This window comes from Spermophilus citellus, assembly GCF_964194105.1.
Source record: "Spermophilus citellus genome assembly, chromosome: 7".
Taxonomy (NCBI): domain Eukaryota; kingdom Metazoa; phylum Chordata; class Mammalia; order Rodentia; family Sciuridae; genus Spermophilus; species Spermophilus citellus.
Window position 1 is genome coordinate 63202206 of NC_138188.1, and position 26821 is coordinate 63229026.

Consider the following 26821-nt stretch of genomic DNA (forward strand, 5'->3'; position numbering starts at 1 on the left):
GAATGCATAGAGACAATGTGGCATATATTCACAATGGAGTTTTATTCATCCATAAAGAAGAATGAAATTATATCATTTGCAGGAAAAAGGAACATAACTTGAGAGCATTATAATAAGCAAAAATGAGCCAGACTCAGAAAGTCAAGGGTCATATTTTTCTTTCATATGTGAAAGCTGGAGAGCAAAAAGCAAAAAAAAAAAAAAAAAAAAAAAAAAAAAAAAAAAAAAAAAAAAAAAAAAAAAAAACAGGCAGGGGGAATCTCATGAAAATGAAAGGGAAACCAGTGAAGTAGAGGAAAGGGCAAGGGGGAAGGAGGAGGTGAGGGAAGGGGAAGGTACAGGGGAACGAAATTGACCAAATTATATCATGTGAATGTAAGAATACATAACAGTGAATCCCACTATTATGTGTAATTACAATGCACCACAAAAACTAATTTTTTGAAAAATTTCTACTCTTCAACTTTGCATTCAACAAATGCTCAGTAGGTAGCATGTGACATTGCTGATACTTGACCACTTTGACTTAAAAAAACAACTGTTTCACAAGATTCAAGCTGATCTTAACATCCTTCCATATTTAGTTGATGTCATATTCCTGTTAATCTAAGCCATCAAACTGAAAGAGTGCTCATCTTGGGAACATTATGGTCATTAGCCAAAATAAGAAAGTAGTTTTGCATGGCCTCCGTAGAAACTGAAGCCAACTGAACCTAAGCATTTCATCTCAGGAGAGTTAAGGAAATGTCCTGAAACCCTCACATGTGATTTTATAATGTAAGGTCACAGGTTACAGATAAGGGAGCAAAATAACAATAGCTGAGGCTAATATTGTGGTGGGGAGAGTCAGAGAATTCAAAACAGGAGAAGGAAGAGGAAGAGGAGAAAGTAAAAGGGGGAAAGGAAGTAGGGGCAAAAAGCTAGGGGCCTTTATAAATGGAGAAGAAAGATCCTTTATATATGGCCCTGTATACTGCTTTCCTCTACTGGGATGTTATTGTGTTAAAATAGCATATTTGTGGCTCTGAATGTACATTTACAAGACAAACTTGAAACTGAGTTGGAAAGCTATGAAAGCCTTTGTGTAAAGATTTTTTTTTTCTTTTGCTTTGTGCATTAAAATAACCTCTCTGAAAATTTTACTTCATTCCCCAGTCCTCAGGACATACTGAAATGTCATATGAATACGTGAATGACTGAAGGTATGTCAGACGACAGCTTCCTCCATTGGCAATATAATTGAGAAGTAACCTTACATCTCGGGATGTATTTTTAGGTTTTCAGAAACAGGGCCAACTTTTTTAAATGTTATTATATAAGTAACATTTTAATAAAGAATGTTTAGTAAATCTAATTTTTAAAAACTCAGACTGAAAATCTGAATATCTATTTGAAAAACATAGACCTAATACACAAAAGAAAATGCCACAAAGGCAGGATGCTTTTGTTATCCTAGGCACTGGGATGCCTAGTACCTAGCACAGGGACTGGCACATAGTTGGCAAGGATTAGTATTTACTGCATGAGTGAATGGAGTAAATGAAATCCTAGGTCTTGCATGCACATTTAAGTATTTCTCTAATCCATTAAATATCCTTTGTGCGTGAAAAGCTGTTCCACAAAAATCACCCAGTTTCTTACCTACAAAATTAGGAGCTAAACAAGGTGTTTCCCGCATTAACATTCATATTCTTGTAAACAACCAGGCCAGACAGTGTCTGGGGAAAAGAGCAAAGGGTAGGGATCTCTTAAGACATTAATGGGTAAATTAAGACCATTAATGCCTGGCTTGGTTCCCAAATGGACTTGGAGGACATGTGACTTTGATTGATGACCTTCACCCATCTTTCTGAAACTACTTCCCGAATTTGGCTTAGGGCTCCTATGTCACTTTTTTTTTTTAGCTCTTCTGACACAAATCCAAAGGAAGTCATTCATTGGCAAGTACTTATTCTCTTCAATTGTGCCAAAGAGAATTATTCATTACCGTTTTATGGAAAGCCTAAATCACATTTCCAGGACAATTGGGAACCTGCCAGTTCACTGTGCTTTGTTGACACTGATTTTATTTTCCCCAGTAATCACCTGCTTTAACCAAAGATTCTGAAATTCCAAAGGAGGCACTTTATTATTTGTGATCTCCTGAGAAAAGGGAGTTTGTTTTTTAAATGAAAATATCTTAGGTATAGAAACATGATTTGTAGGGTTCATGCTACTTATTTTTTTTTTTTTTTTTTTGTCTTAAATACTTGTACTACGGACTATTTGGTTAAGAAACAGTGTTATGAAACGTTGATCTGTTTAGCCTACTTCTAGTTCTGCCTTGTCTAATGCATTAGGTAACCATTAACCATTTATTTAAATTTAAACTAAATTTAAGTTTAAAAAATTTAGTTCCCTAGGAGCACTAGCTAGAATTCAAGTACCTGACAGCCACAAGTAGCTGGTGGTTACATCATTGGACAAACATGTACATGTAACATTTCTGTCATTGCAGAAAGTTTTATTGGGCAGCAAAGATAAGGATTCCTTGACTGAATGTGAGTCATGCTCCTTTGAGCCCTGATTTTGACCTCTGCCCTGGGTCTTCTTATTCAGTTTTCAGTAAGAACACTGCAGGGTCATCTTAGCAAGGCTCTCCCACCCTTGATATCCGATTCCCCATCTTTTTTATCACCCTGGCCTTCCTCCAGCAAGATTCTGTTTGTACAGAACTCCCCTTGCTGCTTAAGTCTCCTTTTAGTCATCCACTGATCTCCATACTTTTCCTTGGCTGGAAATTCCCACTCGTTCTTGTATTTAAAGCTACACCTGACCTCTCCCCAATTGCATGAAATATCCACTGCAGTAGTCCCTCTTGAGTACACTCTTCTGGACCACCTTTAACAAGTGTCGTAAATACTTTTTTCTTTAACAGTGTTGGTCTAATTTTTAAAGGACACAAAGTAACCAAGTACTTTTTTTAAATATGTTTTTAGTTGTGGATGGACACAATACCTTTATTTTATTTATTTTTTGTATGTGGTGCTGAGGATCGAACTCCACATGTACTAGGTGAGCATTCTACTACTGAAGCACAACCCCAGCCACAGTAATCAAGTGTTTTAGGACTGGGGTTGTGGCTCAGTGGTAGAGCAATCGCCTAGCACATATAAGGTACTGGGTTTGATCCTCAGCACCACATAAAGATAAACAAATAAAGATATTGTGTCCAACTATAACTAAAAAATAAATAATTTTTTAAAAAAGATAAATAAATAAAGGTATTGTGCCCATCTACAAATAAAAATGTTTTTTTAAGAAGTATTTTAGCTTTTAATTTTAGAAATTACTTATGGCCTAAGGTGAGAAAAGGATTGACCAGATATTTACTAGTCAACCTCCACTTACTAGATTAAAACAATTTCCCATGAGATTATGATCATTATGAAATGTTTTTTGGAGGTTCAGATCCCCTATCCCTAATGGAAAGGTAATGTTACCACCTAGGGAGACTTCCAGGAAAACTCAAAGCTTCTTGGAAGCTTCAGACATTGCCAAGGAAGGCAGACTTTTCTTCTAAGTCACAGTTCATCTTCATTCCAATAACCTTTCTGTCAATGTTGAGGAATCCAGACTTAATATATTAAACTTCTAACAAAGCACTTTAGAAATTCTGGGGAATTTTGCCACAACAAAATTTTCCTTGGTTGTGCTCCTATATTTTCAGGACTAGATTTGTCGGTCCCTAAATGAGCAGGCCATCAGGCCCAGCTTTCCTCTTGGATGCATGCAAAAATACTCAAGAAATTTAGATCTGTAGCACAGCCAGGTCAGTGCAAGTGGTCATATGACTAGTAACTCCCAGCTACAGTTTACCCAAATAACTTTGAGGTATCAGTGGTACACTAGTAATTCAACCAATAATCAAGGAGTATTTAGTGAATAAGAAAAGGCTAGTATTTGAGTTCTTTCTTACTCTGACCCTTGGATTATCTCATTAAAAATAATATTTTTCAAAGAAAAATGTCTAGCTTTAAGGATTTAAAAAATCAGATGAGGGCTGGGGATGTGGCTCAAGCGGTAGCGTGCTCGCCTGGGATGCGTGTGGCCCGGGTTCGATCCTCAGCACCACGTACCAACAAAGATGTTGTGTTCGCCGAGAACTAAAAAATAAATATTAAAAAAAATTCTCTCTCTCTCTCTCCTCTCTCACTCTCTCTTTAAAAAAAAATAAAAAAATCAGATGAAGGATAATTATTTTTTTAAAGCTTACAATCTTGACTTTCATACAAATATGAAATGACTACATGTTAAAATTTCATTTAGCTCATTAATTGAGCATTAATTAATGAGAGAACCTGCAAGATATTATGACCAATTTGGGAGATAATTCACAAAGCAGACCAATATACATTAGGAATACCAAAATACATTTGCTGAGTAGATGCAAAACTGGTCAGTACCCAGAGAGAAATAATCAGTTACATGCCACTCCATCATGCATATATGCTGTGTATTTTTATGCTCAAGAGACATTTACATCACTGTCAGTCTTCTACAACTTAGAGTTGTCCAAAATTCCAAGAAACGTCCAAAGCAACAGAGTCAGATAGCCTGGAAATGTATGTTTTAGATTATGTAACATTTTCCCTACAAGACATCTACTTATCATCTTGGACTCTTTCTTTATATTTTCTTTTTCTGGCAAATGAACTTTCTGTAAGTTCTGTAAGTTTGTCCATGATTCTGTCCTTTTGATTTATCTGACATTTTCCCAAGTTGACCTTGTTTGAGAGATACCTGAAGAGCTTCCCTCTTCTCCATTCAATAGTATAGGAAAAAGAGCATAGGCATGTATCTACTGAAAACTGCAAATCATGAAAAGGGTCACAGTGACCTTGCTGGGTGGGCAGAGAGAGACAAAAGAAAAGGAAGCTAGGTTTAAACTTTGTACCATAGAGAGATTCAGACTTTACCTCTGAGGGTTTGATAATTGAGTCTGATAACAGACAAACAATAGATTAACAGGAGAAAGCCCTTAACAAAATTTGTAAATGTGAATAAGCATGATTGAGCTTAACCCTAACCCTAACTCTAATCCTAAATCTCTTTGTAAGGAAGAGAGATTTGGGGAATGTAGGCTGTTTAGAGGAGTCATACATGATCTTGGGAGAAATGCATCGACCTGAGAAATAGCAATTAGCTTGTCAGTGATTCCTTTTGGGATTTGAAAGAGACTGAGAGATAATATGTTATGATAAAGTCTGTCCAGATATGGTTACATTCCTCAGCCTTCTTTCCTGAGACTCTGAAATTTCAGAGAGAAGGTGTTTAGGGCAGATGTGGGAACCTAAGAATAAAGCCAGTTCCAGCAACAGTGCCCTCCAAGGACATTTAAATTAAAATAAACAGCAGGGCTGGGATTGTGGCTCAGCAGGAGAGCGCTCACCTGGCCGGACAGGACAGTTTGATCCTTGGCACCACATTAAAAATAAATAAAAAAAGAAAGAAAGAAAGAAAGGCATTGTGTCGTGTCCATCTACACCTAAAAAATAAATATTAAAATAATAATAATTAAAATAAAATAAAATAAACACCACAACAGGGTACCATAATCTGGGTATTGTTTTCTAAGATAGTAACAATCACAGAATTAAGCCCTTTTTGTAATTCCTTATTTCCTTGGTTCTGGTTTTAACAGATATCTCAATTTAATAACAGCTTTTTGGGGGAGAAAGAAAATTTTAAAGGGAAAAAAAATGTACATTTCTTTAAAAAAATAATAGTGGACTGTATTTATTCATACCATGGCATATTGCCCTTACAGTAAATAAAGATTTAAATCTAAGCCTTCACATTCCTCTGAATCACTTCTGATCATCATTTATCATGCATATCACAGGATCATTTTACAATGCAGGTTTTGATTGAAACCTTTTTAGTGCTTTTTGATGGAAAGAATCATGCATAACACATTTCAAAGAATTTTGGAATTCTCTACATTTCCACTTGATTATTTGAGTAGTCTATCCCCACATTCCTACCCTGTACATACACTTCAGCTTAATTATATACCTAAAATTTTACAGGTAATTTTGAAACTTAGGAAGTTTTCAACAATTTATCACCTACTGAAGTCTGTAGCATAGCATACACACATATCTTTCCTGCCTTTGAAAGCAACAGGATTTATTCTGAGAGATTTGGCAAATTCCTCTGCTTTTAGCTGTACTGCTTGGTATCCAACAAACAGTTCTTTTGTATATCCCAAGGACAAAAGATTTATCTACTTGAACAGATTTATCTGTTTGCACATGTCTTCTATTCTTGGGTCTTTTGTAAAGCATTTGGTTGTTGTTTTGAAGAAAATTGGTTTGTTCATTCTTTGAGAGATGGATATTTTCTTCACTTACAGTACATTTATATCCTCCAGTGCCCTTTCTGTTCTTGTCTATATACCCAGAATGCCCTATTAAGGAGAATTCCAGATTCAAGTTTAAGGAAAAACTCAGCTATGAAAGGCAGTACCCGTGGTAGAAATAAGTCCACTGAGGGAACAAAAATTAATAAGTAACTTCAAGTTCACACTTGCCCCAGCTGTGACACCTGCATCAGAAATGACAGCTGTGTCACAGCTTGGCTCTCTGCCTGAGGACTGGCTGCTTTCTTTGGATAATGATTATAAGATTTATTCCAGTTTCAAAATAGTTAAAATTGAGGTAGACAAAGAACACAATGCATGTTTCATGAAAAATTGCTAAATTACAGATTACTAAAATACAGATTCTTTTTTTTTTTTTCATAAGATAGTGCCTTTTCTGTTTTTGGACAATTTTTTTTTCCTCAAATTTCCACCTTTATTGCTGTTGATCTAATTTAAGTCTTTCTCTTAGAAAGTCAGGAAACAAAGGCCTAGAGATTTCAACTTATTGCAAATGTTCCTGTGAAGCTAGTACTAAGCAGAATTAGAACAGTGTTTCCCAAAAACTCAGTTTCCCAAACACTCGATAAAATTTTTACCAATCTGTGGCAAAGTGGGGGGGGGGGGAAGAATAGTGAAATTAATTAATTTAAATATATTAGTTTTAAAGGAATGTCATTTTTGTTTTGAAATGTTTATTCTTTCATGTGATTGTAAGAGACTTGTTGTTGTTGTTGAGGTTTTGCTGTGGCTATTGTTGGTTTGTTTTTACCCCCACTCAAGTGTGTTCATAATCAATAGAAATTTAGCAACCCTGTCTTGCTTTCCCTCAATATTTCTAAGATATTAAAAATAATTACTAATCCTCTCCATGCAAAAGTCTGAAAATTAACAGATGAAAGGACTTACTTCTAAGACAGGGTTCTCTGTGTTAAGCTCTCATTCTTGTATTTTCCCCCCAAAGGAAGGAACATTTTTCAGCCAGTTTTCTCAGCTGTTGGGAGCACCTCCACCTTTTCTTCAACTTACAACTATGACAACATTTTTTAAAATTTGAAAGAATTGAATTATTAAAAAATCAATAAGATGCATTTATGAATAAATGGGTTTTTTTTTTCTTTGCAGTACTGAGAATCAAACCTAGGACCTTGTGCATGCAAGGCAAGTGTTCTACCACGGAGTTTCATCCCCAGCATCAATCTCCTTATAAATAAGATTAATTCCCAAAGATATTTTTTTGAAGTATCTTTTTTATTATGCTGGTTTTAGTCTTGTGATTTCTTGTACTTCGATATTACAAGAAGATTTATTTCCCTGGTTTAATGAAGTGTTTTTTAAAATAATATACACTTACACACATGCACACAATCAACCCCTACCACTGGCATCAGGGAGGAAAAATGCAAGAATTAGTGGTCGTTTATTCATAGCTCAATTACTTTTTCCTTTTCTTCTACTGCAGCACGATCTACTCCTATTCTAGTGCTGCAGTCCCTTGTGATTTTTATAAAAAGGCATTTTATTCACTTGCTTGAAAATAATAAATCTCCAGCGTAAGTCTCCATGTGAGAGAAGCTCATTTGAGAATGTATTGATTATTATGATTAATCGTGAGGCCCTGGCATTTTGTAGATTGATGTTAATACAGTAATGTTTGAGTGCCACTTTTGTGACTGTTCAAGGTGGTGTACCTGTTGTTAATGCATCACATGTTCAGCCATTGTTTTGTGCCAGTGCTGGTGACAATACCACTTTGTCCAGTGGGAAAGCTGGCCTCACACTCAATGAGGAAACACTTTATCAAAGGGGAAAAAAATGGAAATGAGCCACTACCTAAGGCTTCAGATTAAATTAACCTCAAGAACTCAGAAGCTTCAGTGACTCCTATGCAGCATCTTGTGCTTTAATATCTGTGCTATATTAATGCAAAAAATATTGATTTGGCACCTACTATATATAATGCAGTATGTCCTTATTCCGATTAACCTAAGATATAAAAGATGAATACTTTCTATTTTTTGCCCTCAATAAACCTAGGAAAAGAGATGATGCATATATAGAATTATCTTTAACAGCAGGAAGCAGTGGTGTATGCTGTTGCAGACATAGAGATTAAAAAAAAAAATGTGGTGAGATATCAGAGGAAGGGGAAGTTGCAGTTTTACCTGAAGGGCCAGGAGAGTATTCATGAAGGAGGTAAAATTGGAATAGAATCTCGAGGAATGTTTAGGATTTGAACATATGGAACTGGGTTGGGGTAATTTTAGGGAGGAAAAAAAAACTACATAAACCAGCAACAAGAGAGAGACATACTGAGATATATTTTGTACAGAGGGGTCTCACTAGAGTTGCAGGATCCATGAACAAGAGTTGTGGGTAGAAAGTTATGGTGGGTCACAGTGCAAAGGAGGCTCAAGACTGAGAGAGATTGTGAGGTTTGGTAAATAAGGTAATAAACTGGCCATAGGGCATCGAGACAGTTTGATCTGAAGGCAATTGATACGTTGGAGTGAAGAGGGTAGTAAGCAAGGATTCAAAGAATGACTGGGAACCAGTAGCATAGTCTTTGAGAATGCATAGGGAACAAGAATCACTGTTGTGGCCATGGGCTGAATAGGGAGAGACACCAGGGATGCAGTATGGAATAAATGTTCACAATCCATTGAACACGAGGGGGAAAGAGATGCAGAAGAGTCAAAGACTGATATTGTAAGGAAATAGGTGAGTTTGATTAATAAGATAAGGGGTCCTGTGTAAGCTATCTTGTATGCAAAGAATCCACAAGAGTTGAAGAATAAGTAGCCCATGAACAATTAGCAATGTACATCAGAAATAAATATAAAAATAAAACCAGAAATGGAATTTTACTTTTTTGGGGGAGGCAGATAATCTGAATGGATATCATAGTTGAAGTATCTTTGTTTTCGGTGGTTTATTACTTTCCATGGCTTACTACTGAGCAGAGACGAAATCAAGGCCAGAGTTAGATTCATGGGAACGTCTACACTAACAAGGGAGAGCATGGAAAGGAAACCCCACCCCTCACCAAAAAAAGGCCTCCAAGCAATCAGGAGTAATCACAGGCAACAGAGGTGCAGACAGCCAGCAACCAGGTGTGGGTAGGTAGGCTCAGAAGGGCTGTGCCCGGCTAGCAGAGGTAATTTTGCTGAAATCTACAAATTTGGCCTTTAATGGAGGAAGGCTTACTTAACTATGGCCAAAAACATACATTTCCAAAGCAGAGTTCTTTCAATATTTACCAAAATGTTCCCTGGCATGAACTGCTACTGCTATTTCACAGCCACAGGCTCCAAATACCCTAGCAGAACATGTTGTCAGTGGACACTGCTGCTTACTGCCCTGGAAGAGCCCTCACTCACAAACATAATGGGTGCTTTTCCTAGGAGTTCTCTAGAAGCCCAAAGACACTTTAGGAGTTTTGGCTTCACTATCCTCCCCGCCCTGCTAAAGGAAAAACTGCACGGCCGCAGGTCCAGCAAACACTGCTTCTTTTTGCATCTGGACCATCTGCTGTAGACCAAGGGTTCTTCATCTGAGGCCCATTGAATATCCTGGCCAGATATAATTTTCAGTTATCCATGTGTATGCATGTTTTTGAAAGGTTGATTTACCCTTCTCCTAGTCCTTAAAAGACTTATTTTCTTAAAAAGGTAAGAACCAGTATAATACGTTTTATACTCGGGCACAATGATGTGAGTTTCCTGAGGACAAAAGCCTGTTTCTATGTATTTTCATATGTTGGTGTTACCTCTGTGATCTTGGCTGAATTCATAGATAATGGTGCTATATTAGATGGGCCAACAGCAATGATAAAATATTCATCTTAGTTCTATAGCCTCTTTTTTGACTTGGCAACTATGTCTACAAAATGTATTTTCTCATAATAATGTTCACCATTAGTAAAACTTGCAGCTTAAAATCAGTAGTTCACACATTTTTTTGTAAAATAGTTTTGTGAGGTAGGGACTTTCCAAGTTTTTAGAGAATGCACATGACTTGTTGAAGGCTATGCAGCATGATATCAGACCTGGGACTTAAATCCAAGTCTTGTTCTCCAAGTTGCATATCTTCCTGTTTATCCAAACACTGCAGAAGGAGTTTACTTTAGTGGTTGAGGCACTGTCAAGTGATTTAAGCTCTAGTCCTGGCTCTCCAACTTCATATGACATTGCCAAGTTCCTAACATCTTTAAGATTGCATTTTCATTTATAAAATAGGGGCAGTAAGAGTTCCTTCTTAAAGGGCAATTACAAAGTTTAAATAAGATATATTCTGTAAGTATGTGGAAAATGTTAGCTATGATTATCTCATGATGTTTCATTTGTAAATAAAAATGCCTATAAACATATGATAGGCCTACCTTTGTTTTCTGGAATGTATTAATTGGTCATTGATTGGGATATTTTTGGTTTTTATGAAGAAAATATTTTTAATAGCCTGAAATATGAGCTGTCCTAATGGTAGTAGTTTCTAAATAGCTGTATTATTGACTAACAGAAACAACTGTCATATAATGAATTTAGTTTCTTTGTTTTGTACTAGATAATGAGTAGTGTTAAATGAGTAATGAGGCCTAGGTTTGGCCTTTCAGCAAAGATGGTATAGTGTAGTGATTAAGATGATGGGCTTTTGAATCTGACTGGATTTGAATTCTTCTAAGTAGCATTACAATCTATGCACTAAATACTAGATATGTCTTAAGTCCTTTTATAACTTACAGGAGGACTTGTTAAATTTCCTCCTGAACCTAGAGAGAGAAATTTCCATCTATTCTATTTCTATCTAGTCCTGGAATTTTCTGGAGCACAAAAAGAAGTGAGAATGCTCCAGCAGCTGCAGCCTTCCAATGGTGGTAGGCTCTTAAGACCTGGCTTCTGTCCCAGGGCTGCATGAGCTACATAGCTTGCCTTGCCCCAGTAGCAGCCACTCCATTAGCAGCAGGGGTTGTAAGAGTCCATATTGACTCATGCCTTCATATACAAGCTAGAATTATTCAAATCTAAATACAAAAGCAGGAAGGAAAGGGTTAGGGGAGAGGACCTTGGGAAAAAAATAAATAAATAGATGCTTCTAACTCGAAAATATGAAGAACTTATAAATTGACCAGGCAGTTCTCTGAAATTAGAATTTCAAACATTATAGGACTAATTAGGATCTTCTGACACAAAACCCTGTTGGAAATAAACTATTCTTCAGTTAAATGTGTATGGACTCTCTTATTTGATTAATGGAGGAGACTGTTAATGCCGAGTCCTAATTAAAATGCAGTTTTCCTAATGTGTTTATTCAGTGGCAGTTTATGTGTTATTTTAATGATGAGTTTCAAAATTGATCAAGAGTAAATAAGTTACTTAATTATTTGAATAAACAGTTTTGCTTTCCAGATGCCTGCAGTGACCGAGTGGGAGAATACAAGGAAAAGGGGGGATCCTGTCCCCAGTGTGTACTGGTCAGGCTATTGGTGGAGAGACAGGGCTGCTAGAATACTGGCATGTTGAGAGGCAAAAATGAAACTCAGAAGGATCGGGGAATGATGTTTTCTTTTCCCAAGGGAAAATGGGACCTTGATGCCCTTCTGTTTGGTTCTAGAATTGTCTAATCCTGATAGTTAGAAATGCTCATTTCAAAAACAACCACCAATTGGTTAGTATAAGCTGAAATGGTAACATAAGCCTGAGTATAAAAGGACCATTTTGTAGCAAGAATTCAACTTCATTCTCAACTTTGGCTAGAGGTTCCTCCCTGCCCAAAGATTGTCACTGAAAACAGTAAACTCATAGGGAACCAGCATGTGAGGAACAATTCACAGGCTTGTGTTGAGTCTGCGCCTTCTGTATCTGGTTATCACTTTCCATGAGTTCAGCAACCTGGGCAGAATAAACTGAGACTTGTGGCATGGGTGTGTCTAATCTCTTTTTATCAACTGATAACATAGTTGTAAGGTGTATTAATTTAATAAATTGTAGTAAATGGGTAAAGCAACATTTTCTTTCTTTTTCTTTTTTTTTTTTAAGAGAGAGTGAGAGAGGGGAGCGAGAGAGAGAGTGAGAGAGAGGGAGAGAATTTTTAATATTTATTTTTTAGTTCTCGGCGGACACAACATCTTTGTTGGTATGTGGTGCTGAGTATCGAACCCGGGCCGCACGCATACCAGGCGTGCACGCTACCGCTTGAGCCACATCCCCAGCCCCAAAAGCAACATTTTCAAATGCCTAATTTCACTAGTTCATCTCAAGCCCTGTAAACATCTTTGGAATTTCGTTACCCTTGTCGTAGAACTATGTACCTTATTAGAAGCTAGGGTAAGTTGGTTCAAAATCATGATCAAAATATGTGGTGAGGCTATGAAGTTATTAATCTAGCCTCACCAAGCATGACTTTAGAATTACTTGTATATGTATTTTTTCTTACTCTAAACTTCATGAAGGTGAGAATCATGGTTATCTTGTTCCTGAAAAAATCCTCAGAACTTAGCAATGTTATTTGTTTATTTGAATATTAATTGAATCATTAGAGGTAGGACTTTAGAGGTTGGGGGATTAACTTGGTGGTGGAGCGTGTTGCTTGGCATGCATGAGGTCCTGGATTCAATTTCCAGCACCAAAAAAAGATAAAGAAAAAGGAGGACTTTCCCACACATCCTTAATTTGTTTTAGAGTTATTAATATTATGTATGTTTAGAAATGTTTGGTTCACTTCACAAATTTCCCAAGAAATAATCTCTTATATATTTACTTTATACTCTATAGCTTTGAGATAACTGGCAATTAATATGCAAATTATTGTTTTTTTAGGCTTGAACCTATTCCAGTATGGCTTTCCTTGGACTATTCTCTGTGCTGGTTCTATACAGTATGGTGGTAGGGGCCACTTTCTCTGAAGATACCATTGCTGAGTTGTCAGTGAATATGTATAACCATCTTCGAGTCACTGGGGAAGATGAAAATATTCTCTTCTCTCCATTGAGTATTGCTCTTGCCATGGGAATGATGGAACTTGGCTCTCAGGGGTCCACTCTAAAGGAAATCCGCCATTCAATGGGATATGACAACCTGAAAAATGGTAAGTGTGCTTGAGTTTGACTTCTCAGGATGGTTTGGCCTTAACTTTGAACTCAGTTATGTTGTCCTATGTCAGAGGCAGCAATGTTTACTCAGGGCAAGAAATGATCTTATGAGATGACATGGCCAACTTGAAGGATTAAGAAGAGAGAAAGGTTAATTTGCTAATTCCTGACTCCATCTTGGCTGAGTGAATCTAGGGAAATTATTTCATTTCAAAATGATTATCATTTCAAAAAACCCCAAAGTGATATAAAGAAAAACAAAAAATAATTCTGGAGTTTCCTATCTAGAAAGGCCTGTATTCATCAATTATGATGCAAATGAATGCAAAATGACAACTGTAATAAGTGCGATGAAGGCAACTTGGTTTTCTGAGAATATCAGAAATTTTTGCTTAAAATCAACTTTATACTTACTGTATAAATAACAATATTTTTTTGAAATACTCTATTATTATTAAACTTATATGTATTAGAGAAAATTTCTAGCCAAAAGATATTTTATAGTCATTTTGATATGATGTATGATGTCTTCTGTAAGTTTTCTAGTGTATATATGAATTAATTCATTAAAAAGTTAAGAACGAGGGGCTGGGGTTGTAGTTCAGTGGCAGAGCGCTTGCCTAGCACTGGTGAGGCACTGTGTTCCATCCTCAGCACCACATAAAAATAAATAAAATAAAGGCTTTTTTTTTTTTAAAAGAAAGTTAAGAACTAAAACAATTTCTAATGGATTTTCTAGTTATAAGATTTAAAAAGTCATATGAGAGTAAAATTTAAAGGAATATCATGAATTTTAAACTAGATAATTAAACTTAGTGCTTCCTGATAATTTCAAAATAAAATAAGACTCATTTAATGAGAGTAACCTGAGTACTTTGAGACAGAACTTAAAAAAAAACAACACTCTTACTTTGTAGATTCTAGCAAGATAATGAAATATAAAATAATATCAGTTGAGAATAGTAAGCTACAAAAAGTTAATTTGAACATCCAGAACTGACATAAGCATTGGAACCACTTTACCATTGCTAATGTAGAGAGTATCCTGTTTTTTCCTTGGGTCCCTGTTCTCCTAATGTCCTTTGCTGGGTTGTAATGTTCTTTCACTATCCTTGATCTTTTGCCATGTTTGTTCCACTAACAAATTTGTCTTTGTCATCTTGCAGGAGATGAACTTTCTTTTTTAAAGGATTTTTCAAACATGGTAGCTGCTGAAGAGAGCCAATATGTGATGAAAATTGCCAATTCCCTCTTTGTGCAAAATGGATTTCATATCAATGATGAGTTTTTGCAAATGGTGAAAAAATACTTTAATGCAGAAGTAAATCATGTGGATTTCAGTCAAAATGTAGCTGTGGCCAACCACATCAATACGTGGGTGGAAAATAACACAAATAGTATGTTCTTTCTTTCTTTAATAGCTTAGTTTTAAGCATCTTTTATTTCTGAAATTATCTGTCCCCTCACTCCTTTCACATTTTGAATGTTAGGTAGCATTGAGTTGGGTATGCAATGACAATTTTGTGTAGGCTACAGTCCATTTTAGAGATATTGCTTATGAATGAACACTAAGGAAGAGTTAGATCTTTAGGCATTGGAAAGGATTTGGGCACTAATCACTTGATATCTGGGCTCTTATTGATGGGTTTCTGAATAGTAATGGTAAGTACTATATGGAATGTTGCTTGAGCTGACCGATAAATTATTATTAGATAGAATGGCAGAGGTTACTCTTAGTAATATGATTAAAATAGAATTAGTTAAAATCAGAATTTAAAGATATTTACTGGCTTTTGAACCACAAAAATTGATTGATTATAAAACAATTTGAGTAGGATTTATTTTTTTTAAAAGCAGCCCAATTTTAGCTGGAAATTAGAAAAAGATATATTTTATTTTAAATTTCATTTCTTATATGTATTTAAGATTTCCATATGTTTCATATTTTAACCATTTTATTTTCCAGTTTTACCCACAAAAATAAATGAAATTAAAATCTAAAAAGACTAATTAAAGGTAGATTAGCTGTTCATTACATCAATTCCCCAAATAATGGTAATCTAAAATTTTAAGTTGGAACCAAAAAAAAAATCCTAATCAGATACACTGAACACTATAATTCATAAAATGTTGAGACATCCTGTGCCTTAAGAATTGCTATGACCAGGGGCTGGGGTTGTGGCTCAGAGGTAGAGCACTTGCTTAGCATGAATGAGGCACTGGGTTTGATCTGCAGCACCACATAAAAAAATAAAATAAAGACATTAAAAAAAGAATTGCTATGACCAAGATAATGAGAGACTACAGAGCAAGTTCCAGTCCTGTTTTTCAAATAGAGATTAAAATGTAGAATAGAAGATATGCATTTTAGTGGTTTTCTTTTTCTTTTTCTTTCATTTTTTTTTTTTGGCATTCAGATAATAAAATCAAGAATAATAGCCTACCTGAAAAAGGTTAAATTATTAAAATCTGTCAGTTTTCAAACTCTTTTAGACACATTTAGCAAATAGTAAAGACCCAATATCTTTCAAAATCGATTTGAGCATTTCAAAAGATAGAAAACAATGCATTTTGAGTTCCATTTGCTTTAGCTCATTTGATGTCACCTCGTCAGGTGCAGTTGTTGCATTGGCAGGAATATGTCCAGTATTCTCAGGGGGAAAGTTTGGATTGGATAGCATTTAATCAGCTGTTCACCCATACATTTAGAAACATTTGAGTGCTTACTTTGTGTCAGGAGTGTCATATGCACTATTGCAACTAGATAGCAGTGAAGGCTGAGATTCTATCATATGTGTCTCTGTAGTTTGGGTGTCAAAAAAAAAAGATGATGTTAAGTTGATGTTAGTATTATGTTAGGTAGCATTGTTGTTTTGATACCCTTAATTGTCTTTTCTATAATCACATCCATGTGTAACATTTTTCCTTTGAAAGATAATTTTTATTTTTTATTTTAAATTTAGTGTATAATTTTTATGGACCACTCTGTTAGTGAATTGATAATCTTTTGATTTCCCCTTCAATTTCCAATTTAACTGAATTTTCATCTGTTTATGTTTCTCCAAATAGATCTGCTAAAAGATTTGGTGTCCCCAAGGGATTTTGATGCTGCCACTCATCTGGCCCTCATCAATGCTGTCTATTTCAAGGGGAACTGGAAGTCACAGTTTAGACCTGAAAATACTAGAACCTTTTCCTTCACTAAAGATGATGAAAGTGAAGTACAGATTCCAATGATGTATCAACAAGGAGAATTTTATTATGGTAAAACATTTTTTTTCTTTCCTCTTGTAGCATATTGACAGATTTCTAAGAAATAACATGAAATATTCACTACTCACACTCTTTGTTGATCTAATTTGGGCTACAATTCAGTTTCCTTGGCTGCATTTTCAAAGACTTGTAATTAGATATTGAGTGAGTATCATATACATTGACAGTTTTCCAATATGTTTCTTAAATTTATAAAGCTGATCCCACCTGCTGAGTGGGCTTTATTCATCCAAAAAAATCTGGCATTGTGCAAAAATGTTCTGATTTATTCTATAAATCACTGACTTTGGGATGTTTTTAGTGCACTATGTGATTCACTAAAAGATTTGATTTGAGTTTCTTATCACCTTTTGATTTATAAGTGTTCTTCTTACACAAGAAACTTTTCTATTTCTTTAAAATTTTGATAGATATCAAGGGTGTGTGTGTGTGTGTGTGTGTGTGTGTGTGTGTCCAGAAATAATTGTTCCTTCACAGTTTCAATTATTGAGAGTCTACAGTCTGTGGTCAAATATATTATTCAATCTCTTTGGCATTATTTTCAAAGATGTTTTATGGCACCCTTTAGAAGTTTCTTCCTATATACAAAATTGAATTGTAATAATTTGTTAAGTCATAAGCAGAAATGTATTTTAAGCCAAATATATGTTAGAATATTCTATTTCAGAGTATGTTTAATGTTGAAAGAGTATAATTCCTATTAATCAAGTTAATAGTCAAAATATGAAAGAAAAATATCCACTTATATGAAAATCAAAATGTTTAGTTTGATGTCTAAAAAAACCTGTGTCCGCTATAGGAAAATATTCATAACAAAAGCATTACACTTATTTTTGAAAATGGAGAAAATTTAAAGCAGTGGGACATAAGTTTTATTTTTGTTGCTGCTTTTAAAAAGACTTTTTAAAGCCCAAATAATTTGGCTAAGTTCATATAATACAAAGCCAATTTACCGTGTTTATCTAATTACCTGATTTGGAGATCTTATTCATCATAAATACACTAGACAACTCTTGAAGGAGGCTTAGATTTCATTTCAGCTGTGTACCCCTGGCCTTACAATTTATAGTTGTAGTGATATCAGAGTACCAAGTATTTCAAAGTCAGGTTTCCCATTCTTTGAAAATAGGCAGAGGCTGGCTCAGTGGAGCATGCCTGTAATCCTAGCAGCTCTGGAAGCAGAGGCAGGAGGATTGGGAGTTCAAAGCCAGCCTCAGCAATTTAACTAGGCACTAAGCAATTCAGTGAGACCCTGTCTCTAAATAAAATACAAATAGGGCTAGGGATGTGACTCAGTGGTCAAGTGCCCCTGAGTTCAATCCCCAGTACCCCCACCCCCACCAAAAAGGGCAGATAATGATAAATGTGCTTTCTGTCCAACTTGAAGCCAGGGCTTTGTTGTTCTAACCAGAGTTTTTCATTGTTGCTAATGATACTCTTTAAATATATTGAAAAATCTCATTTAAAAAATAAGTCTAGAGAATAGGTTATAACTATGTGAAATAATTCTGAGGATTTTAAAATTAAATAAATTTTACAGGACTGAGGAATCATTTAAATTTCAGGGTGTATTTTCAAATGAACTCTTTTTTTCAGATGACAGAATTTCTTATTTCACACGTACTAGAACAAGAAAGTTATAATAAATTTAATTTTTTTAAATGGGTCTTTTACTATATTTCTTTCCTTTTTTTAGGGGAATTTAGTGATGGATCCAATGAAGCTGGTGGTATCTACCAAGTCCTAGAAATACCATATGAGGGAGATGAGATAAGCATGATGCTGGTACTGTCCAGACAGGAAGTTCCACTGGCCACTCTGGAGCCATTGGTCAAAGCACAGCTGATTGAAGAATGGGCCAACTCTGTGAAGAAGCAAAAAGTGGAAGTATACCTGCCCAGGTGAGGGGTCCTGTGTGATCCCTCCCACAGCATGAGGGGATGGGTTGACTCAGAAACATTCTTGCAATTGTTTTTGAATTTTTAAGTGTCCTCCTCTCTCTTCTCCCCCACCTCTTTCTTCTTTTCCTTTTTCTGCTCTTTCAGATTCTTTCATATTCAAATGGTCCTGCTCAGAGACATACGTTCATTTATTGATTCATTCAGTACAATATACAAGACCTACATTCAGATATGATTCAATATCTTTAGGTTCATTCTATAAGATTTTTTTCAACCAAATGTCTCCAAATTTCATTTGCTTTGACAGTCTTTTGTAAATCGTTATGAAAGTTGATTATAGCTCAAGAGAAAACCATCTCTGTCATTAAGAACTGCAAGAAAGTCACTTTGCTAGGTGCTGAGGTATAACCATAAATAAGCAAGAAGATGCAACTGTGCTCAAAATGAATAAGATCTGTGCTACCAGAATGTCCTGACCACCATTCACTCCATCTGCCTCACCTCTGGCCACTCATCACATCAATATTTGGTAGCATGTTCCATCCATGTGCTTGTAGTATTGCCACATGCACCATGTTCTTTTCATGTCTGGGTCTCCATTTATTTGCATTTACCAAAATGTCCTCCTCACATTTTGTTGCCCCAAATTGTTTATTTAGGCTTTAGGATCAGCTTGGACACAGTTCTAGAAATCCCTCCATGAAGTGCCTGTTGGAGCAGGTGACCCTCCCTCTTGGTTGCTCTTGCACCTCCATGTTATTACCTGTTACCATCCCACAATAACGTTACCTTTTGTGAGTTTTGCTTTCCTTCTGTGATTTAAGAATAGCGCCACTTTTCTGTCCCATCAGAGGGACACGGTAAGTGAAAATATTTATTCTATCTATGAATACCTTAAAACCTAGTAGGAAAGCTACATCAGTTATCACATATAACCTGTCTATCGACATAATATGTATATTTCAACTAGAAAACAAGACATATCAGTATATAACAGATCATCTATGTGTATATGTGGCAGCACAGTTTTAACACTCATTAAGAAAATGTGTTTATATATGAATATTGAAAGTTGGTAAATAAGACAATAATATTAAAGCTGAATTATTAAAACTCATTCATATTTATTCTGATTTAGGAATTTTTATTTAAATGTTATTTATGTCTTATGTAAATGCCTATTTTTCAAAAAACACTTAGTTGATTTTGTTGTGTATGTTAAGGAGATCTATTTGAAACTGCAGATATTTTTGGCTAGAAAATTATGTTATATATTCATAATTTACCCAAACATAATATATAACCACACATACCATTGTCTGCTTATAAAAAAGGTAATAACAACCCAAATTGCTCAATTATTTTAGTTTTAGCTAGGAGATTAATATGTATCATTTTCCTTGACAGTAATTTTCTTTTTTTAATTAAAGCTTTATAGTTATACATAGTAGCAGGGTTCATCCTGACAAACATATATCATGCAAATTGATTTCAGTTCATGATCCCCACCCTTTTCTCCTCCCATCTGCCTTCCCCTCCCATGTTCTCTTTCCTCCACTCTACTAGGCTTTCTTTCACTCATCTGTTTGTATTTGATTGCTTTTTTCTCCCTGTGCATAAAAGTGAAGTTCCTTGTGGTATATTTATATATGCACATATATGAGTTTTAAAGAATTCATTCTGCATTGCCTCCCCTTACCTATCCCTCTATATTCTACTCTGTCTCTTGATTTCTTTCTTCTACACTACTGATCTTCCCTTTATGTTATCCTATCCTTCCCTCCTCTTTTTCTTTATTTTATTGTAGCTTCTGCATATGAGAGAGCATTTAACCTTTGAGTTTCTGAGTTTGCCTTCCTTTACTTAGCATGACAGTCTCCTTTTCCATCTATTTACTGGCAAATGCCATAATTTTATTCTTTTATTATGGCTGAGTAGAACTCCATTTTGAGTAGAATGTATATATATATGTATTATATATATATATATATATATATATATATATATATATATATAGAGAGAGAGAGAGAGAGAGAGAGAGAGAGAACTCCATATATATATATATATATATATATATATATATATATATATATATATAAAATATCACAATTTCTTAATCCATTCATCTACTGATGGATACCTAGGTTAATTCTGTATTTTAGTTGTTGTGAATTGTGCTTCCATAAACATTAAGATGGCTATATCACTGTATATAGCCATCTTAATGTTTATATACCAATCTTAGATTTTTTAGGAAAATACCAGGGAGTGAGATAGCAAGGTCATTTGGTGGTTCTATCCTTGGTTTTCTGAGTAATCTCCATACTACTTTGCAGAGTGGTTATACTTTCTTCACTCTCACCAAAAATGTACAAGTGTACCTTGTCCCCCACAACCTCACCAGCATTTATTATTATTTGTATTCTTGATCATTACCTGCCTTTCCGACTCACATGAGATGAAATCTTAGTATAATTTTGATTTGGATTTCCCTTATTGCTAAAGTTGTTGAACAAACATGGTTTTTGGCCATTTGTGGTTTTTCTTTTTAGGAAGTTTCTGCTTAGTTCTTTGCCCATTTATTGACTGGGTTATTTTGGGGTGTTTTTTGTTTGTTTGTTTGTCTGTTTGTTCATTTTTTTGGTGTTAAGTTTTTTGAGTCATTTGTTTATTAATCCCTTATTGGAGGAGTGGCTGACCAAGAATTTCTCCTATTCTTTGGCTCTCTCTTCACACTCTTCCTCATTTCCTTTGCTGTGCAGAAGCTTTTTGGCTTGATAGCATCCCACTTATTGGTTCTTGGTTTTATTTCTTGTGCTTTGGGGGTCTTGTTAAAGAAGTTGGTACCAGCACCTATGTGATGGAATGTTGACCATTTTCTTCTAGAGATTATAAGGTTTCTGGTCTAATTCCTAAGTCTTCAATCTATTTCAATTTGAGGTTTTTTGCAGGGTGAAAGATAGGTTTCCAGTTTCATTTTTCTACATATCCAGTTTTCCCAGCATCATTTGTTTAAAAGGCAGTCTTTTCTCCACAATTTATTTTTGGCACCTTTGTCAAATATCAGTTCTCTGTAGGTATATGGATTTATCTCTGCATATTGTATTCTGTTCCATTGATCTTCCTGTCTATTTTGATGCTAATACCATGCTGTTTTTGTTACTACAGTTCTGTAATATAATTTCAACTCAGGTATTTGATGCCTCCTGATTTGCTTTTCTTGCTTAGTATTTCTTTGGCTGTTCTGGTTCTCTTATTCTTCCAAATGCATTTAAGAATTGTTTTTTCTAATTCTGTGAATAATGTTATTGGTATTTTGATGGGGACTGCATTAAATCTGTATATTGCTCTTGATAGTACGACCATTTAAATAATATTTATTCTGCCTATTCAAGAACGTGGGATCTTTCCATCTTCTAAGGTTTTCTTTAATTTCCTTCTTTAATGTTCTTTGATTTTCATCATAGAGCTCTTGTATTTCCTTGGTTAGATTAATTCCCAAGATTTTCTTTTCTTTTGAGATTATTGTGAATAGTGTGATTTTTCCAATTTCTTCCTTGGTTGAAACACTGTTGTAGTATAGGAAAGCTATTTATTTTGGGGAATTGATCTTGTATCTCCTACTTTGCTAAATTCATTTATAAGCTCTAGAAGTCTTCTGGCAGAGTTTTCTTTTTTGGGGGGTGGGGGTCTTCTAAATACAGGATCACGTCATCAACAAAGAGAGACAGTTTGACTTCTCCTTATTTGTAGCCCTTTAATTTCCTTTTCTTGTCTGATTGTTCTGGCTAATGTTTCAAGGATTGTATTGAATAGGAATAGTAAGAGTGCATTGTCTTGTTCCTATTTTAGAGGAAATGCTTTTAGTTTTTCTCTATTTAGTATGATCTTGGCTTTGGGTTCCATTGTAAGTGGCCTTTACAATGTTGAGGTAAATTCTAAATGGGTGCTGGATTTTATCAAAAGCCTTTTCTGCATCTATTGAGATGATAATTTGATTCTTGTCCTTAATTCTTTTTTTTTTTTTTTTAAAGAGAGAGGTGAGAGAAAGAGAGAGACAGAGAGAATTTTTAATATTTATTTTTTAGTTTTCGGCAGACACAACATCTTTGTTTGTATGTGGTGCTGAGGATCGAACCCCCGGCCGCACGCATGCCAGGCGAGCGCGCTACCACTTGAGCCACACCCCCAGCCCTCTTGTCCTAAATTCTAAGTGGTGAATTAAATGTATTGATTTGCCTATGTTGAACCAACATTGCCTCCCTGGAATGAAACCTACTTGATCATGGTATATTAGTTTTTTGATGTTTCTCAATGCAGTTTGCTAATATTTTATTAAAGGTTTCTGCCCCTATATTCACTGGGGATATTGGTCTGTAGTTTTCTTTCCCTGGTGTATCTTTCCTTTTGGTATCAGGGTTATACTGGCTTTGTAGCATGTATTTGGGAGTGTTCCTTTGCTTTCAATTTTATGGAAAATTTTGGGAAAGACTGGTGTTAGTTCTTCTGTAAAGGTCTGGAAGAACTCAGCTGAGAATTCATATGGCCTTGTGCTTTTATTTTGGAAGATTTTAATTGCTGTTTCAATTTCATTACTTGATATTGGTTTCTTTAGGTTTTCTATATCTTCCTGATTCAGTTTATGCAAGTCACATATGTCTAGAAATTTGTCAATATAACAATAGATTTATATAGAAGGATGTCACTGTGATTCTATTTTCAAGGAGAAGTAGTTAGTGAATATCTAACAAAGCCAATTTTGAAAATATATAATTGACTTTGACATACTTAATATTATAAACAATGTATCTTAACTCCAAAGAACAATATTCTTTTAAACAGTAATAATTCAATTTAAATTATTATATAAATTAGGTCTGAAAGGAAAGTGAGGAACCAGGAGATGAGCAAGTGAGAAATGAAAGATGGAGACCAGGCAGAGATATAAAGGAGAGTTTATTTGTCAGAGCTGACAAATAAAGGCCCATCTCTACATAGATGGAGAGAGGCCACACAGGCTTGAGTTCTGGGACTTTTATGGGGCAGGCTCAGAGATTAGAGCTGGGCGGAGTGTTAAAGGTGGGGTTGGTATGAGGGAGTCGTGAGCCTTTCTCAGAAAGGCCCTGAAACTTTTTCTTAAAAATGACAGCTGTCACTTAAGATGGCTGTCTAGATGTTTAGCAAGGACCTTACAAGGTTTAGTCCAAGTTAACCATCATTTAGTGAAATTTTATTATTATTTTTGTATTTTCCCTTGAATTTTATAGAAAATTTCTTTTGATAATATGAGAAATTCAATGCAGTACTAATGCTTCTCTTATTAAATTCCATAAGTTAAGTATACTCTCTGCAAAAGCTTCAATTCTGTGAAGATATAGTCATTTTGGAGTATTTTAACAGAATGCTAAATGAATACTTAATAAGTATCATACATTCTAATTCGACCATGTTCATAAGAAAATGTGGCCTTCGGGTGCTGTCCACTGAGAAATTGAATGTGCCAGCAGAAGAAAATTAAATTTTCATTTTCTAAGAAATACTCTTCAATTATGAAATGGTTTAGCTCACTTGCTCATGTTAATGCCTGTTACTAAACCAGGCACAGCTAATACCATCTATCCATTTTTCCAGGAGTTCTACAAACTTTCCTTCTGCATGGCTAATGACAGATGAGAAGGCTAACTAAATGGTTAAATAAGATAAAGTTTGTTTCCCTTTTTAACAGATCGACAGTTGTAAAATACTTACATGTTTTAGTAACCAATGGGAAACTGTCCATTCCCTCCATTTTATAGCATTAGGGTCCACTAAATGTTCAATGAAAAGTAATGATTTGTGTGACCCAGTTTCAGCAAAGGTAGAAATATTTCTAATAGCTGTATTCTAGGTTTACTCTGTATCAAATTATTTGTATAGTTTTATTCATGTAGAGTTATTATTCTGAAAATGCAAACTTGCATTTCTGTAATTTGACCACGTTCTTGTCCTGCTTGAGAGGGCAAATTGCATTTCTGTAATTTGACCTGCTTGAAAGAACAAACTTGGGTTTCTATAATTTGACCAAATTCTTTTCCTGCTTGAAAGATACTTTTGCTTTCTACCAGACTGGATCTTATACAAACATATTCCAAACAATCTCCTTAACAAGGATAGGGTATTTGGCAGGTGGAGTGGAGAAGGAGCAATTACTTTTGTACTCTTCTGATTTTTTCCCCCTGAACAATAAATTCCACAAGAACTAGATGCTGAATTGAAATTGAACTTTTATTCAAAATACAAAAATGTATGTAAGATGCTATACCTCCTTGTTATATTATCAAACCCAGTGAAATACCACAATGTTTATACACAGTTGTACATCTTTAAGATTTAAAGAAGATTGCCAGATCTTCTTCCAATTTTTTTCACTACAGCAACAAAAACAAAAAACAATTGTCTAATATATAAAATATATGTGTATATATCTAAAAAGCACTTTGGAATAATACCTAACAAAGAGTAAGCATCGTATGGTTATTCTATTAATGTTTATTGGCTAAGTGTTCATTTTAAGTCCTAGTACTTATTTTGTGTTAATCTTATAGGCAGCTTTACATATACTTTTATCTGAACAGATAAAAAAAAAAGCACTCTTCTCTCTTGAATTTTGCTCTCTCCATTGTGTGCCCTTCCTTGACAGTCTTTACTTGGGTGTGAGAGTATCTTTCTAGAATCAACATCAAATATCATAATACTTATTATGGAAATGCACCTTGCTGTGCTCTCATTCCATCTGATTTTTGTAGTCTCAGATTTCTCATTTTTGATCAGAGTACTGGAAATCAAAAGATGTGAAGTACTGCTCCATTTTGTAACCACCAACCATCCTGTTGCTTTGAAACTATTATCTATTAATAAAGCATTTTAGTTTCTTGTGTTTAAAAGACAAATATCATAAGCCATATGATTTTGTTCTTTAAAATGAATGCTCTCTTTTGGGTTTTTCTACAAAAGGTTTGATTATTTCTCGACTGCTTACAGATTTTATAATCTTCTACATGGGATATATATTTTTTTCTAACACTTGTTTCACATTTCTCCTCAGCTTTCATGCTTCTTCCCTTTACATGACTCTTGAACTTATTCAAATAGAAAGTTTCAAGTGTATGATGATATTATTTGTCTTTGTTAACAAATAGGTATTCCTTTTGTCTTTAAAAATAGTGATGGGGCTGGGAAGTAGCTCAGTGATAGAGCTCAGTGATAGCATGCATGAGGACTGGGATTTGATCCCCAATACCTCAAAAAAGTAAATAAAAAATAAGAAGTAGTGTTGTGGCTTTTTATTTTAAGAAGTGAAAAATACAATCTCCCTGTAATGTTTTTTTTTTTATTTTTAAAACTATTATTGAAATTATAGTGATTGGTGAAAGACCTTAGTTCATATCCTCATATTCTACCACCTGTTACCCGTGTACTTAGGTCAAGTTGCACAACTTTTCTAAACTTCTATTTGTTCTACATCTTAGAGAAAAATAATACCTATCATTGTGCTTTTTGAGATCATGATGGAAGGGATTAAATGGGATACTACATGCATAGTGAGTTTCATAGTGCTTGGGACATAGGAGGCATTCAAGGTAGAGAGATGACAAAGATTATTTATATTAATAATTAGTCTATATTAAGAGGAAAGATATAATAATTGAATTATAACTATTTTCAATGGGTTAGCAAGAAAAATAGGTAAGACATGGATAAATGGAGATTATTTACATCTTTCTTTAACTTTGAACAAAACATCTTATGAACTCCAAGATTTTATTTCATTTTAATCTATATGGTTTGTCCTATGCAAGATATTATAAATACTGAAATGAACAAATACTGGATTTAACTAATTTATGATTAAAGTAGCAGGGACTAATCTAGTTATTTAACCAAATTATTCCAAATACTACTAGTACGCAAACATAGAGTACCTATGATTACATGACATATAATATGATACACAGTGTTGATAGTTTCTGCCCTACACTGCATGTCCACCCATGCCATCCCCATCTGAAAATTATTAGAGGCTTTGTTTATCTTTTTAACAATATTTTGAAGTACATATTATAATTGCCATTTTCCACATGCAAAATTGAGAGTCAACAATTAAGGAACTCGCTCAAG

At 34.8% G+C, this 26821-nt stretch overlaps 1 protein-coding gene across 2 annotated transcripts in view; it reads left to right on the forward strand.

Annotated features, from left to right (window-relative positions):
- The window catches only part of SERPINI1 (serpin family I member 1), an 83603-nt gene that overhangs the window by 34936 nt on the left and 21846 nt on the right, over positions 1-26821 (forward strand). For both annotated transcript variants that reach the window (XM_081301136.1, XM_081301137.1), the window contains exons 2-5: positions 13219-13486; positions 14657-14887; positions 16560-16754; positions 18460-18664. In XM_081301136.1, the coding sequence (XP_081157262.1) occupies positions 13237-13486; positions 14657-14887; positions 16560-16754; positions 18460-18664 (881 nt within the window). In that variant the 5' untranslated portion in view covers positions 13219-13236. The remainder of the gene's footprint in view (positions 1-13218; positions 13487-14656; positions 14888-16559; positions 16755-18459; positions 18665-26821) is intronic.